Source organism: Alosa alosa, chromosome 9 (genome assembly GCF_017589495.1).
Source record: "Alosa alosa isolate M-15738 ecotype Scorff River chromosome 9, AALO_Geno_1.1, whole genome shotgun sequence".
In the NCBI taxonomy this organism is placed as follows: domain Eukaryota; kingdom Metazoa; phylum Chordata; class Actinopteri; order Clupeiformes; family Clupeidae; genus Alosa; species Alosa alosa.
The window spans coordinates 34,322,845-34,339,405 of NC_063197.1; the positions used below are offsets into that span (position 1 = coordinate 34,322,845).

At 46.4% G+C, this 16,561-nt stretch overlaps 1 protein-coding gene across 1 annotated transcript in view; it reads left to right on the forward strand.

Moving 5' to 3' along the window:
* apc2 (APC regulator of WNT signaling pathway 2) overlaps window positions 1–16,561 on the forward strand; it is a 39,507-nt gene that overhangs the window by 15,209 nt on the left and 7,737 nt on the right. Inside the window, 12 exon segments of the mRNA XM_048252520.1 lie at window positions 3,220–3,310; window positions 5,113–5,410; window positions 6,757–6,865; window positions 8,502–8,615; window positions 9,082–9,177; window positions 11,788–11,880; window positions 13,045–13,450; window positions 14,086–14,184; window positions 14,869–15,008; window positions 15,422–15,499; window positions 15,619–15,735; window positions 16,264–16,478. Coding sequence (XP_048108477.1) covers window positions 3,220–3,310; window positions 5,113–5,410; window positions 6,757–6,865; window positions 8,502–8,615; window positions 9,082–9,177; window positions 11,788–11,880; window positions 13,045–13,450; window positions 14,086–14,184; window positions 14,869–15,008; window positions 15,422–15,499; window positions 15,619–15,735; window positions 16,264–16,478 — 1,856 coding nt within the window.

Sequence of the window (16,561 nt, forward strand, 5' to 3'; positions counted from 1 at the left end):
TTCTTTTACAGTTTTCTCTCTTCCTCCCCTTCCTCTCCCTACTTCTCTTTCTCTCAAACACCGCCCTTCTCTATCTCTCACTTTCTCTCTATCCTCTTCTCTCTCTCTCTTTCTCTCAACCACTGCCCTTCTCTATCTCTCACTTTCTCTCTATCCTCTTCTCTCTCTCTCTTTCTCTCAACCACTGCCCTTCTCTATCTCTCACTTTCTCTCTATCCTCTTCTCTCTCTCTCTTTCTCTCAACCACTGCCCTTCTCTATCTCTCACTTTCTCTCCCTCATCTTATCTCTCACTTTCTCTCTATCCTCTCTTCTCTCTCTCTTTCTCTCAACCACTGCCCTTCTCTATCTCTCACTTTCTCTCTATCCTCTCTTCTCTCTCTCTCTTTCTCTCAAACACTGCCCTTCTCTATCTCTCACTTTCTCTCTATCCTCTCTTCTCCCTCTCTTTCTCTCAACCACTGCCCTCTATCTCTCACTTTCTCTCTATCCTCTCTTCTCTCTCTCTCTTTCTCTCAAACACCGCCCTTCTCTATCTCTCACTTTCTCTCCCTCATCTTATCTCTCTCTTTCTCTCAACCACTGCCCTTCTCTATCTCTCACTTTCTCTCTCCTCCATCCTCTCTTCTCTTCTCTCCATTCTTTCTTGTCCCTGTCTTTCCCTCTCTCTCTCCGTTTCTACTCCCCCCCTCTCTCTCTCTTTCTCTCTCCCCATGAGCATCAAATTCTAATGAATCTCGTCCCACTTAGGGGATTTTCAGGTGAAATCCTTACACTGCAAGACATTATTACTGATTTATTGCAGGAAGCTGCAGTGTATCAGTGATGGCTTAGCTAGCTATTACAGCAGCATCACGTCATCAGAGCTTTATTGCAAGGCAGAATTTGGCCTTGGCTATTTTATTCCCTTCTTAAATCCACCAAACTGGCCCTAGTAAATGTGATAGGCAGGGAGGAAATTGGGTTAAATTATGAGGAGTCACTCCCTGCTGAGTCCCTCTTCCCTGGGATGTGGGCAGTGCCTGCTGAGTCCCTCTTCCCTGGGATGTGGGCAGCGCCTGTAGCTGTGAGTGCTGTTCTCCCCACTTTAATCAGCCCTCTTCCATTCTCTCTGCTGCTGCCACGGGGGTTTCTGCCCAAACACACGTCCTCTCAGGCAGCTACGCAGCTCCCAAAAGCTGCATCTGTGCCCCAGTGGAACCATGCCAATATGAAATTATTTAAAACGTGTACTTTCTCCTAGCTGCAGTGTTCCTAATGATTTAAAATGTGCACTTTCTCCTAGCTGCAGTGTTCCTAATGATTTAAAATGTGCACTTTCTCCTAGCTGCAGTGTTCCTAATGATTTAAAATGTTACTTTCTCCTAGCTGCAGTGTTCCTAATGATTTAAAATGTGCACTTTCTCCTAGCTGCAGTGTTCCTAATGATTTAAAATGTGCACTTTCTCCTAGCTGCAGTGTTCCTAATGATTTAAAATGTGCACTTTCTCCTAGCTGCAGTGTTCCTAATGATTTAAAACGTGCACTTTCTCCTAGCTGCAGTGTTCCTAATGATTTAAAACGTGCACTTTCTCTTAGCTGCAGTGCTCCTAATGCACTATGATATGTACATATTGCATCACTGGTTGAAAAGGAAGCTGCACATCTCCAAATGTGGATTCAGACTATTTAGATTTTTGAATGACGTTCCCGGTGATGACATTCCCAAAGATGATTGGTGAGGATATTCCCCTTTCCGTCAACGCACAGCACAGGAGTGTGTGTTTGCTTCAGCGTTCGTGGATGACTTGAGGATTTAGGGTGTGTTGTGAAGATGTTTTGTTGCCTTTGTACAAAGCTTAGTGGCAGTTTTTAGCTGTTTCTCTAAATATGGCTCTAAATCTCTAAATATGGCTCCTGAGTCTGTTTACACTGACTTGTATCGTAATCGCAAAAAAGGAAATAATCGTCCGAAAATACAGTTTTACAAACACACTAGTCCTTACTTTATTATTATTACAATGTCATGTCCTTCAACGCAAACAGAGGGAATGGAAAGATTTGTTTCCATCTCTGTCCTCAAGATCTATCAATCTCAGGTGTGTGTGTGTGTGTGTGTGTGTGTGAACGTGACCTGTGGCCACATGTTGGCTTTGACAGTGGTTTATGTCAGAGTGTTTTTGATCTTTAAGCTGAGGCGGATTGGTGTCGCTCTGTGTGTGTGTGTGTGTGTGCGCTGTCAATCCCAGCATGCCAGCGGGCCACACGTGTCCTCAGCAGCTGGGAGCGCAGCTGGATAATCCCTCGTGCTAAAGCCCCAGTTCCAGGGGTCAGTCTCTTTCTTTGGCGGTCAGAGAGCTGGAGACGACGTTATCTGCGTCACACACACACACTTGCCAAGGCGTTTTAAACACATAGCACCATGCCGTTGGGCATTCCTCTGGGAATATCTGCTCGATTCTGAAATATTACACCCTCTTCACGACATGGAGCCTGCAGAAAAGGCTAGTGTTCAGGATTTCATCCGATTTCATTCCATCTGAAATAAGGACAAACAGATGAGAGGATTTACATGCTAGCTGCGCTAGTGGCTGTAGCGCCTGTTGTATCAACAAAGGTGTTTGTTGTAAGGCTGTGAGTGTTGTAATGTTAGCAGCGAGATGGGATGCTTGTTGTAAGGCTGTGTGAGTGTTGTAATGTTAGCAGCGAGATGGGATGCTTGTTGTAAGGCTGTGTGAGTGTTGCAATGTTAACAGTGAGGGTGTTTGTTGTAAGGCTGTGGGTGTTGCAATGTTAACAGTGAGGGTGTTTGTTGTAAGGCTGTGGGTGTTGCAATGTTAACAGTGAGGGTGTTTGTTGTAAGGCTGTGGGTGTTGCAATGTTAGCAGTGAGGGTGTTTGTTGTAAGGCAGTGGGTGTTATAATGTTAGCAGCGAGATGGGATGCTTGTTGTGGTTTTATCTGTAAGGTTGTTTGTTGTGGGTGTTTTTTGCTGTGTCATCCCTGACGAGCAGTCTCAGTGATGAAGGGGCTGGGAGGGAGAGGGGATGGGGGGGGGAGTGGGTACCAGTGATGCTGACTGCTTCCTGTTCCTGTTGGTTCAGGAGGTGCTACGGGGGGGTGGGGGAGTGGGTACCAGTGATGCTGACTGCTTCCTGTTCCTGTTGGTTGCAGGAGGTGCTACGGGGGTGGGGGAGTGGGTACCAGTGATGCTGACTGCTTCCTGTTCCTGATGGTTGCAGGAGGTGCTACGGCAGCTGCAGAAGAAGCTGGAGCAGGAGGCGTGCACTCTGGCCTCGTCAGGGAGGACGGACGTACTCGACCAGCTCAAAGGTATACACACACACACACACCCTACATACCGACACATACACACACACACAGACGCACCTTCTCTCTCTTTCACACACCGACACACACACACACACCCTCTCTCTCTCTCACACACCAACACACACACACCCTCTCTCTCTCTCACACACCGACACACACACACACGCACCCTCTCTCACACACGCTCTCTCTATTTCTCTATCACACACACAGACACACACACACCCTCTCTCTCACACACACACCGACACACACACACACACTCTCTCTCTCTCCCTCACACACACAAACACACACACACTCTCTCTCTCACACACACCAACACACACACACCCTCTCTCTCTCTCACACACACACACACAGGCACCCTCTCTCTCTCACACACACCGACACACACACACACGCACCCTCTCTCTCACACATACTCTCTATTTCTCTATCACACACACAGACACACACACACCCTCTCTCTCACACACACATCGACACACACACACTCTCTTTCTCCCTCACACACACAAACACACACACACACTCTCTCTCTCTCACACACACCAACACACGCACACACACACCAACACACACACACACACAGAGGAAACCCTTTATCACGCGATGACTCAGAACACAGATTCAGAAATATGGCAAACTATACAAATGGAATAGCAAAGCCTCGAACAGAACAACAATAAATGCTTTTTCAGCCATGCTGCATATTTTTCCTGTTTACTTGGTTGTTTATCAGACTGCTTGCTGCATGTTTTTCCTGTTTACTGGGTTGTTTATCAGACTGTTTGCTTTTCACGATGCATCTCAGTCGAGCGTGAGAGCTTGTCTCGGCTCCGCTAATATCCTGAACGAGTTATTTTCTGCTCCAGTGTGAGCTGAGCATTAGCGGCACCAAATAATCAAAATAGAAACCGGCCGATGCTGCTGCTCATCATCTGACTAATCCCATTTCCGCCGCACCCTCGAGGAGAAGCATAGTGACTATGCCGACATCTTTTAATGGAGTCTGAACGACACAAAAAGACTATTTCAAGTTCAGGCATGGTGGCAGTTTTCAGTGGGTGTTTTGTACTGAGCCTGAATGAGGCACAAAGTCATTTCAAGGTCACACAAGAGAGGTTCTCTTTAAATGAAATTCTGTGAAACTTATCTTCACAGCTGCACATGGCTTTATCCAGTTATTGTAATCCAAAAGAAAAGCTTTTCATTCATTTTCAAAACTGCACTTGTACTATGAGCAACAAAAAAAAACTCTGGCTTATTTTCAGAGCTGCGCATAGACTTAACCAAAGTCCTTTTAGGCAAGTCCCTCCACTCGGCGGCCATTTGGCAACGCTTTTTGGGCACTCGTCGGGCATACAATTTGGTAGAAATGCGTGTGCGCAAGGCTTAACGACACCAATCTTGCTCCAGCGGCGAGATCGCAACACATGATTGGCACGATGTCTTCACAACACACCATATGATTGGCACGATGTCTTCACAACACACCATATGATTGGCTCAATGTACTCACAACACAGCACATGATTGGCTCAATGTATACACATGTCGACGTTTTGCCGAGGAAGGGGTGGGATATGTGTAGACAACGGCCATATTGGTGTGACAAACTAGCCTCATGCATTTCTATGGAGTAGTTTTTGAGTGCTGTGTCTCCACATTAGAAAGTCTCTGACTTAACTAACCATCAAAACCACCTTAAAATCCTACTCACTCATCTTTAGAACTGCACATGAATTTAAAAAAATACTTATCATATGAGCTAAGAAACCCCTCTGACTCATTTTCAGAGCTGCATATGGACCTAACCAACTATTATGAGCTGAAGTACCAGCCTCACAACCTGCGTGTGCTTCCTGAGTCTCTGGCCTCCGCGTCTGGGGAGGGGGAGGATCGCCTGGCCCGGCCCACCTCCAGCCAGGGCCGAGCCAGGAGCCCCCACCGACCCTCGTCCCGCCAGAGTCTCTCCGTAGCTGGGGAGGGCACAGCCATACACCCCCACCTCATGGACAGCTCCATCTCCAAAGCAGGCCTGATGGGGGAGGGCCGCGTCACGGCACAGCACCTGGAGGACCTCTGCAAGGAGAGGTGAGGATGGAGGGAGGAGAGGAGGATGGAGGAGAGGAAGAGAGGAGAGGAGAGTTGATGATGGAGGAGAGGAGAGGAGAGGATGGAAGAGAAAAGAGGAGAGGTGATGATGGAGGGAGGAGAGGAGAGGATGGAAGAGAGGAGGGAGGAGAGAGGAGGAGAGAGGAGAGCAGGGGAGGAGAGGAGCCAGGAGAGCTCCTACTGCCTGATGGGATTACCTGACTGCAGTGTACGGAGGATTAACACACACAGATTGATTTTATATGTTGGGTGGAGTATTGTCATGAAATCAGACCAAATTCGATTTCATTTCCAAGTACTTGTTTAAATAAGATGTCACCTGATCAGAATGAAAATGTAGTGCTTTAGCTGGAGCACAATGAAAATGTTGTGCATTATGAGGAGTCTCAACATATTAGTAATGTGTCTAGAAGTGTTTGACTCAATTAATGTGTAGTTCTGTTAGCTTGTTTGACGGTGTAGTTCTGTTAGCTTGGTTTGGCGGTGCAGTTCTGTTATGGTTTGACGGTGCAGTTCTGTTATTTTGACAGTGTAGTTCTGTTAGTTTGGTTTGACGGTAAGTCAGTGTTGTTACCTCTGCCAGGAGGTAATGTTTCTGGTGTGGTTTGTCGTTAAGTCTGTCTGTCCGTCGATCTGTGTACAGGATTATGCTAAAGCTAATGCTAAAGCTACTGGTATAATTTCAATGAAACCGGAAAGGTGTAGCATGGGCCAAGGACTAACTCATAACGTTTTGGAGCAGATCAGACTCGTTTTGGAGCAGATCTGACTCATGGGCCAACTGTAGAGATTAACGTTTGCTTTCGCTACTTTTGTGTATGCCATATGGCATTCATGCCTGGTTTTCCCTCTAGGACTCAAACCAAGGACATTTCTTGATGGTCTCACCCAAAATAGTGCCTTTGGAGTTCATGAAGTTTAGCTTTATTGGGCTGTATTTACATGTGGGTCTGATGTCGGGTTTCATTGGGTTTATGTGTGGTCCTGTTTGAGATTTGTTGGGTGTCACTGGCAGTATTTATTATGTTGTAATATGTGTGTTTTATTGGATGTCAACACTCTGATTTGCTCAGGTTTGATTAGGTTATATTTTTCGTGAGGTCCTGAGTTAGAGGCTGGGTGTTATATTTGTATTTTATTAGATGCTGCAGAGTTTAGTTATGATGTTTGGGTGTTACGGAGTATGGTAGTGTGTTTCTGGTTTATATTAGGCTGTGATTGTGATATTTGGGTTTCATTGGGCTGTGTTGACGTGTGGTCCTGTGTGTGTTTCTGATATGTGTGTGTGTGTTTCTGTAATGTGTGTGTGTGTGTGTGTGTTTCAGGGCCATGCTCCTGAGTGAGATTGAGAAAGAGGAATGTGAGCGCCACTGGTATTATTCTCAGCTGCAGGCCCTCTCACAGAAACTGGCAGAGCTGCCCCGCATTGAAACGGTAAGAGCAACTACACACACACACACACACACACACACACACACACACACGCACACACATACACACAACACACACACACACACACACACACACACACAACACACACATACACACACACACACACACACACACACACACAGAACCACAGACATACACACACAGAGAAACACACACACATAAGTGATACTATACTTTCCCACAGTAGCATAAACACACACAGATTACAAGAGCACTGAAGGATCAGATTGCTTGTGCTGAGTATCTGGCTAAACTTCAGCTCTCAGCTCTCAGCTTTGACTTGAGCCTGAAACATTATCTGTCAGGAGAGATGGGCTACTCACCAAACACTGTCCACACTAACATATCTGCCCTCAACACAGATCAATCCACCCTCTCTTAAAGGCACAGACACTGTCCACTCTAACATATCTGCCCTCAACACAGATCAATCCACCCTCTCTTAAAGGCACAGACACCGTCCACTCTAACATATCTGCCCTCAACACATCAATCCACCCTCTCTTAAAGGCACAGACACCGTCCACTCTAACATATCTGCCCTTAACACAGATCAATCCACCCTCTTATAAAGGCACAGACACCGTCCACTCTAACATATCTGCCCTCAGATCAATCCACCCTCTCTTAAAGGCACAGACACCGTCCACTCTAACATATCTGCCCTCAACACAGATCAATCCACCCTCTCTTAAAGGCACAGACACCATCCACTCTAACATATCTGCCCTCAGATCAGATGTAGAACAGCACATCAGGGGGCAGGTTGCAGTGCTGTATCAGGGGGCAGGTTGCAGGGCTGTATCAGGGGGCAGGTTGCAGTGCTGCATCAGGGGGCAGGTTGCAGGGCTGTATCAGGGGGCAGGTTGCAGGGCTGTAGAACAGCTCATCAGGGGCAGGTTGCAGTGCTGTTTCAGGGGGCAGGTTGCAGGGCTGTAGAGCAGCTCATCAGGGACAGGTTGCAGGGCTGTAGAACAGCTCATCAGCCATAACTGTCAGGTTGTGATGTAGATCCTGCAGTCGGTGCACTGGGAATGGGATGGGTGTTCTGTAGGCCCCAGGATGTATGATATATTGAATAGGTTGCAGGTTGTATTATATATTAAATAGGTTGTATTATATATTAAATAGGTTGCAGGTTGTATTATATATTGAACAGGTTGCAGGTTGTAAAGAATATTAGCATGAACATAGGCATTTATATTTTGTGCGCAGTATATTTTGCATTGTATATTTAGATTTTATATTGTATACTAGTTTGTTGTGTGAGCTGTGCAGGTGGCAGGTTGTGATATGTGTTGTGCAAACTACAGGTTGATACATGTATCTTGTGCAGGCTGCAGGTTGTGATGTGCTGTGTGTTGCACAGACTGGACGTGATGTGTGATGTGTAATGTGTGGTGTCTGTTGCCCAGACTGGATGTGATGTGTGATGTGTAATGTGTGGTGTGTGTTGCCCAGACTGGGTGTGATGTCTGATGTGTGATGTGTGTTGCATAGATTGGGTGTGATGTGTAATGTGTGATGTGTGTTGCACAGACTGGATGTGATGTCTGATGTGTGATGTGTGTTGCATAGACTGGGTGTGATGTGTGATGTGTGTTGTGTCTGGTCCTAGTTCTCCATCCAGATGGACATGATCCGGCAGCAGCTGGAGTTCGAGGCCCAGCAGGTGCGCTCCGTTATGGAGGAGCGTTTCGGCACCAGTGACGAGATGGTGCAGAGGACTCAGGTCTGTCACTTCCCATTATATAAAATAGCAAATGATGGCCTCCAAAATCTTTTTCTTTCTTTTTTAATCCATTTTAGCACAGGGGTTAATTGACCAGCGTTTCACACTGACGGCCCGCCATCAGGCCGTAAACGCTTGTCAATCGGCGCGAACCCCTGTGCTAAAATGGATTAAAAGAAAGAAAAAGATTTTTGGAGTGCGACCATTTGCTATTTTTTATGAGTTCCCTGGATTACGCACCCACAAAGAAACAAGAGAAGAATCGGGAGAGCGCGGTGTTGGCCAACAAAAAGACTTCCCATTATATGAAATAAGTCTACGTCCTTAAGTCATTCTTCTGAACAGTACCAACAATCACTCTGACATAGCATTGGGTGCTGAGCATTCAGGTTATAGCAACAAAACAATGCAACTTGCATCTTCCTCTTCATCATCGTCATCATCGCCATCACTTCCTGTGCTGCAGATCCGCGTCGCTCGTCTGGAGCAGCTGGAGAAGGAGCTTCAGGAGGCACATGAGTCTCGCGCCCCTCTGGAGAAAACACCCACCTTAGAGAGTCAGGTATGCTAACAAGGCTGCTAACACCCACCTTAGAGAGTCAGGTATGCTAACAAGGCTGCTAACACCCACCTTAGAGAGTCAGGTATGCTAACAAGGCTGCTAATTCAACACCCACATTAGAGAGTCAGATATGCTAACAAGGCTGCTAATTCAACACCCACCTTAGAGAGGCAGGTATGCTAACAAGGCTGCTAATTCAACACCCAGGGTGGACCTGGGGTTGTTGTTGAGAGGAAATGGCAGCTTGTGCTAGCCTACCTGATTCAGGGTGGACCTGGGGTTGTTGTTGAGAGGAAATGGCAGCTTGTGCTAGCCTGCCGTTCAGCAAACAGTTATTGTGTGCACATCCCACCTTGCACATCCCACGAAACGTTGCCTGTTGTGCATTAAATATATGGGAGTCAAAAGCAGTGTTGCGGACATTATTTTTTTTCAATTAAGCTATATCAGGTAGGCTAGCACAAGCTGCTGTTTCCTCTCAACAACACCCTGAAAACGCCCCTCCTCCCCATCATCTGTAACAGTGTAATCAACATCCAATCAGTTTGACTCCACACACATTTAAAGATTACAGAAAACGGCTAAACTGGAAAAGTCTAATAGGGCCTTTGAAAAGGATTATAAACTGTTCAGTTGTATCACTGTAGATATTAACTTGTTTATCACCATCCATTTTCCTCGATTCTCTACTGCTTTTACAATTTACAGTTTACTTTTTCATGTGCTGCAATGAATGTTTTATAAGAACTCTAAATTATTAAGCTTCTCTCAAAGATGTTGGCATAAACACTTTATGCGACAGGTCAGAAATGTAATTAATGGTGTTGCAGGTTTAGTCTGCGTGTAGCATCTCAGGCAGAATATACAGTGCCCTATTGTCACGTCCATAACTATGAAATATTGTATCATTCCTGCAAAATGTTATGCTCTCTTTAAAATGTTTTTAAAATATGGCATATCATAAATAGCAGTATCCCTTAGACATGAAAACATAAGTCTAGTTAGAGTCATGATTGCTTGTGACTTTTATAGTATATAAATAGAATATTTTATTTATGCAGGTCTGCTTCAAATCCAATAAATGCAACCCTCAATAAAAGATGAGCTCCATTTCATAAATTAATCACTGTGAACATTTAGGACACGTCAGAAAGCCACACGTGTCAGTCACTCATAGTACACATGTGAGTTAGTTCTTCTGACTGGACTGGAGGTATTTTCACAACTGAAGCTCTCCTGCACCCAGATCATTCACCTTTGAGCTGACTGAGACAAACAGTCCCTCCTGCTGCAGTGCGTAGCCTGCACACACACACACACACACACACATTCTCTCTCCCTCTCTCTCTGTCTCTCTCTGTCTGTCTCTCTCTCTCTCTCTCTCTGTCTCTCTCTCTCGTTACTGCGTGCATTCACCTTGCTGTCTCACCGTCCAGCGTCACACACTACCTCTGTGTGTTGCTAAGCAGAAAAGGGGACATGGCCCACTGTAGCTCCTCTGTGATTGGCTGCTCCCACAGCGGGTCCAGTGTCTCCCTGGCGCAGCGAGGCTGGCACCGGGAGAGCCTGGTTCCTCGAGATTTAGAGTGGACCGGTTACGGCCGGGCAAAACCTCAGCTCTCTGGCGTTTCTGACCGAGCGCACACTCCGAATAGTAATGCAGCGGAGACGGCACCACCACCTCTCGGGGAACTATAGCACAGCAACCAAACCTCCACAGACTCTGTGTTATTGGATCGTCAGTTTCTGCAATCACGTTGCTGCAATCCATGTTTTTGTTAATCTAGTCGACAACTCTACCTACATTTTGTTAAATCCTGGCAATCTATCAAGCAGACTGTTAGGCAGATGCCAGGCGATAGGCCTATACTCATTTCCATTTTGATAGAGTCATGTTAAATTTACAAGCTGACAGCACCTTTGTCCTTTTGTGTTTCCGCAGCACATTTATCACAATCAGGGAGAGCAATCTCAGTGTTCTGGTGTTGTTATTAGACGTGTCACACTCGCTTGGCTACATAAAGATATGCAGGGCGACATATGTGCTGCTCCGCCCCTTTTGTCTGAAACTGCATCAGATCGCAGCCAAGGCAGCGGCAGCATCAAAGGTTACCATAGCGATGGACCACAGGATGAAAGGGGGGAGGGGGAATGACTGGGCCTCAAGGGAGATGGAGGGAGCCGATTGGTTTGTCAGACGCAAATGGAACATGGCGGGGAGCCTGGATGCCTCACACTAGGAAAAAGAAAGAAAAAAGGGAAAAAAAGAAAAGAAAGGAAATAAGATATTTTACAAATATGTTTAAATATACAGGCGAGTAAAAAAGAAAGGAAATAAGATATTTTACAAATATGTTTAAATATACAGGCGAGTAAAAAAGAAAGGAAATAAGATATTTTACAAATATGTTTAAATATACAGGCGAGTAAAAAAGAAAGGAGATCTAGATTTTTTGTTGTCAGTGATTCTATATTATACATGCAGAATTTGTAAAAGATAACATTTGCAATTGACTTCATCCCTATAGTGAGGCTATTGGGCACTATATACTTTGCTCACTGCAGACTGGAGAGGAAATGACAAGCTTTTCTGCCTTTATTATGACTCAGACTCTCAGCTGCTCATCCAAGCCCTCCATGTCAGAGATGGAGAATGTGTCCAACGCCTCGGGACAGGAGGCGCCGGGCGAGGCTGGAAGCAAGGTAAAATTATAGCACACACACACACACACATACACACACACGCACACACACACACACACACACGCGCACACACACACACACACACACACACACACACACACACACACACACACGCATACAGTACACACACACACACACACACACATATACACTCACACACACACACACACACACACACACACACACACACACATAAACACACACACATACACACACACACACACACATACGTAGCTTTTTGACACACATAATTCATATGCCTCAGAAATCTGTAACAGCAGCATCCTCATCCTCTAGAGCAGATATGCTCACACACAAACACTTCCTCATAGCCCCCGTGTCAATGTCACTGAGCAGGCAAGAGAACTGCAGACCTTTCAGCTTTTTATTCTAATTCCCTGGCCAGCCCGCTGACCTTTCAGCTTTTTATTCTAATTCCCTGACCAGCCCGCTGCTCCGTGCCCCTGGTCATCCTGCAGGGGTCTGACCGGAGGAGAGAAATCTGCTAACCTCTGACGTTTCTCTCTCCCCTCGCTCCTCGTGCGTGGGTTCTCCAGGTGGAGATGGTGTTCTGCTAACCTCTGACGTTTCTCTCTCCCCTCGCTCCTCGTGCGTGGGTTCTCCAGGTGGAGATGGTGTTCTGCTAACCTCTGACGTTCTCTCTCCCTCGCTCCTCGTGGTGGGTTCTCCAGGTGGAGATGGTGTTCTGCTAACCTCTGGCGTTCTCTCTCCCTCGCCTGGAGTGGTGGGTTCTCCAGGTGGAGATGGTGTTCTGCTAACCTCTGACGTTCTCTCTCCCTCCCCTGCAGGCGGGGTTCTCCAGGTGGAGATGGTGTTCTGCTAACCTCTGACGTTCTCTCTCCCCTCGCTCCTCGTGCGTGGGTTCTCCAGGTGGAGATGGTGTTCTGCTAACCTCTGACGTTCTCTCTCCCCTCGCTCCTCGTGCGTGGGTTCTCCAGGTGGAGATGGTGTTCTGCTAACCTCTGGCGTTCTCTCTCCCTCACTCCTCGTGTACGTGGGTTCTCCAGGTGGAGATGGTGTTCTGCTAACCTCTGACGTTCTCTCTCCCCTCACTCCTCGTGCGTGGGTTCTCCAGGTGGAGATGGTGTTCTGCTAACCTCTGACGTTCTCTCCCCCCTCGCTCCTCTTCCTCCGCTCCACTAGGTGGAGATGGTGTTCTGGCTGCTGTCCATGCTGGCCACGCGGGACCGTGAGGAGATGTCGCGCACGCTGCTCGCCATGTCCAGCTCGCAGGACAGCTGCATCGCCATGCGCAAGTCCGGCTGCGTCCCGCTGCTGGTGCAGATCCTGCACGACGGGCCCGAGGGGGTGGGCGCCGCGGCGACGGGGGAGGCCGGAGGAGGCGGCGGCGGGAGCAGCCGGGAGGCGCGTTCACGGGCGAGCGCCGCGCTGCACAACATCATCTACTCGCAGCAGGACGAAGGGCAGGCCAGGCGCGAGATGAGGGTGCTGCACGTGCTCGAGCAGATCCGCTCGCACTGCGAGAGCGGCTGGGACTGGATGGAAGGCCACCTCGCCACTCCCTCACCTGGAGGGACCAGCACCACAGGTCAGCATCGCATGCGGCAAATACAGCATACTGTATACTACACTCAGTACAGTATACTCAGTAGAGTTTAGCTGGGGGAAAGGGTGGAACAGCATGCATACATACTCTAGCAGTGTGAGCTCAGGGCATTGCCACTGGATCGCTTGCATAATTGTCCCTGTATTGTCTAATAGAGTATGTGAATAGCTAACCTGTAAACCTGTGGTAATCACACACTTTATTTCACTATATGTTTGGTCACAGTATGACATTTATCACAATATTATTTATCTCTGACCCTTGGTACTGTAGGTACTATCGTAAGCACTATTGTTTATCTGACAATGCCTCACTGTATAGGGCATGTCTCAATGTCTCACCTTATAGGGCATGTCTCAACGCCTCACCTTATAGGGCATGTCTCAATGTCTCACCTTATAGGGCATGTCTCAACGCCTCACCTTATAGGGCATGTCTCAACGCCTCACCGTATAGGGCATGTCTCAACGCCTCACCTTATAGGGCACCGTATAAGCCTCCGTATAGGGCACTGTATAAGGCATGTCTCAAAAAGGATTTTGATAGATAGATACTTTATTGATCCCCAAGGGGAAATTCAAGAATGCCATGCTCATCTTCTTCTGTGATCCACACAGACATCCCAGAGCCAGTGGACCCCCAGATCTGCCAAGCCGTGTGTGCCGTGATGAAGCTCTCCTTTGATGAGGAGTACAGGCGCGCCATGAACGAGCTCGGTGAGTTACCCTCCGAATCCTCACCCGTCTGCACATCTGTCGTCCGTCATGCTTTAATCAGGTCAAAGGTCAAAGGAGGAGTGAGAGGAACATCTAAAATAACAATGTCAAATCACAATGTCAGATCTCAGCGTCAAATCTCAAATCACAACGTCAAATCTCAAATTACAACATCAAATCTCAAATCACAACGTAAAACCTCGGTATCATGAACTAGGGATGAACAGAGATGCCTCCCAATTCTTTACACATAAGCTCAAGACACACCAGGTGTAAGTGCGTGGGCTGAAGAGCTATATAAATAAATCAGTAAGCTACTACTCATAATGCACCCTTTCAGCTATTTATATCACTATTCCCATAAGAAGAGCTATGGAAAATAAAATGTGGATAACTCTTTGATTTTAAAAACATGCTGGATTGAGCTATAAAGGCTTGTTTGTTCCAGCTGGGTAAACTGGAGATAAGGGAATGTAGAGAAACAATGCGACTGGCTTTAAACAACTCAAATTTCCTGTGTTTTAATAACATTTTGTCTTTGTGAGAAAAAGATCTCACCAGATTGACTTGGTCTCCAGTGATATGATAATTATACTCACATGAGAAAAAGATCTCACGAGATGGACTTGGTCTCCAGTCATGATTATTATACTCAAATGCTTCTGCTTGTGTATATGAATGCAGGGGGTCTTCAGGTGGTAGCCGAGCTCGTGCACCTGGACCAGGAGCTGTACGGGGTGATGAATGACCCCATCAACATGGCGCTGAGACGCTATGCTGGCATGGCCCTCACCAACCTCACCTTCGGGGACGTGGTCAACAAGGTAACACACAGTCATGAAACAGACAAGCTTCAGCATTTCTGTTCTTATAATATTTACTTTATCTTGACTGTATACTGACATATATGTAGACATTGTCAGTAGTCCAGGTACATTGTATATATATATATGTACATTGTATGTAATACATAAGTATAAGTATATATGTATATTGTCTATATAAGTAACATCAATAAACTGGAGCCAGTTTCCTTGTATGTGTGAATAACTTTGGCATTGAAAGCTGAAATTACTTACTATTAATAAGCTCTGGTTTAGCTTAGGTGTTCAAAAGTTTCTCTGAAAAAGATCCAGTTATTAAGTGTGCCATTTAGCATAGTTTTAATTAATGTACTCAGGCTGGGGTAATTTTAGAGGCAGATGGAGTTTCACTGTATGTTTTCTACTGTTTCTAGGCCACTCTTTGTACTAAGAAGAGCAGTCTTCAGGCGATTGTGACACAGCTTGCATCAGACAGCGAGGAATTACATCAGGTAAAAAATAGAAGAAAGGACTCAGAACAGCACTTTATAAGTGTACTCCTGCAACACGATATTCCAATATTAGTATGTATTTTTCAGAATGCTAAGAAAACAGTTGTGTCTGTCCTCAGGTGGTGTCGAGCATCCTGCGGAACCTGTCCTGGCGTGCAGATATCAACAGCAAACGAGCGCTCAGAGATGTGGGCAGCGTAGCAGCACTGATGGCGTGTGCGCTTCAGGCCACAAAGGTAAACACAACACACACACAGGCTAACCCTTAGCCTACCCAAGAGTAACCTGAGAGTAACCCTATATAACCCTGTCTGACCCTTAGCCTACCCAAGAGTAACCCTGTCTGACACTGTTAGCCTACCTGAGAGTAACCCCTATCTAACCCTATCTAACCCTGTCTGACACTATTAGCCAAGCTTAGCAGAATTCACTGGAATTGGGTTAAACCAGTTAGCCTATAGCACCTTTTTAGTACACACAGAGAAGAGGATATGTAACATGTGTATAACAATATGTTCCATGTCAAACACAGAACCGCACATACATTAAGCTATACTATCTATAAAAGGTGCTGATGAGATGCTATTATTTGAGAAATTATAGGCATATGCTAAGTCAATTTACTGGCTACTCTCCAATGTAATAAAAGGGGTATCAAGCAAAGTAGGACACTTAGTAAGTGCTGATGAGGCACTTATTAAGTCCATTCTACACTTACCATCTTCAGTGATCAACACATGTCATCCCTCTGCTCCGTCCTGTAGGAGTCCACTCTGAAGAGCATCCTCAGCGCGCTGTGGAACCTGTCGGCTCACAGCCAGGAGAACAAGGTGTCCATCTGTTCCGTGGACGGCGCTCTGGGCTTCCTGGTCAGCACCCTCACCTACAGGTGTCAGACCAACTCCCTCGCCATCATCGAGAGCGGCGGAGGCATCCTGCGCAACGTGTCCAGTCTCATTGCAACCCGAGATGATTACAGGTATGGCTTGGTTTGGCATATGTTTGCGATTTAAATATCTGCATTTTTTCCATAATATACTATATACTTCAGAATCTCATTTG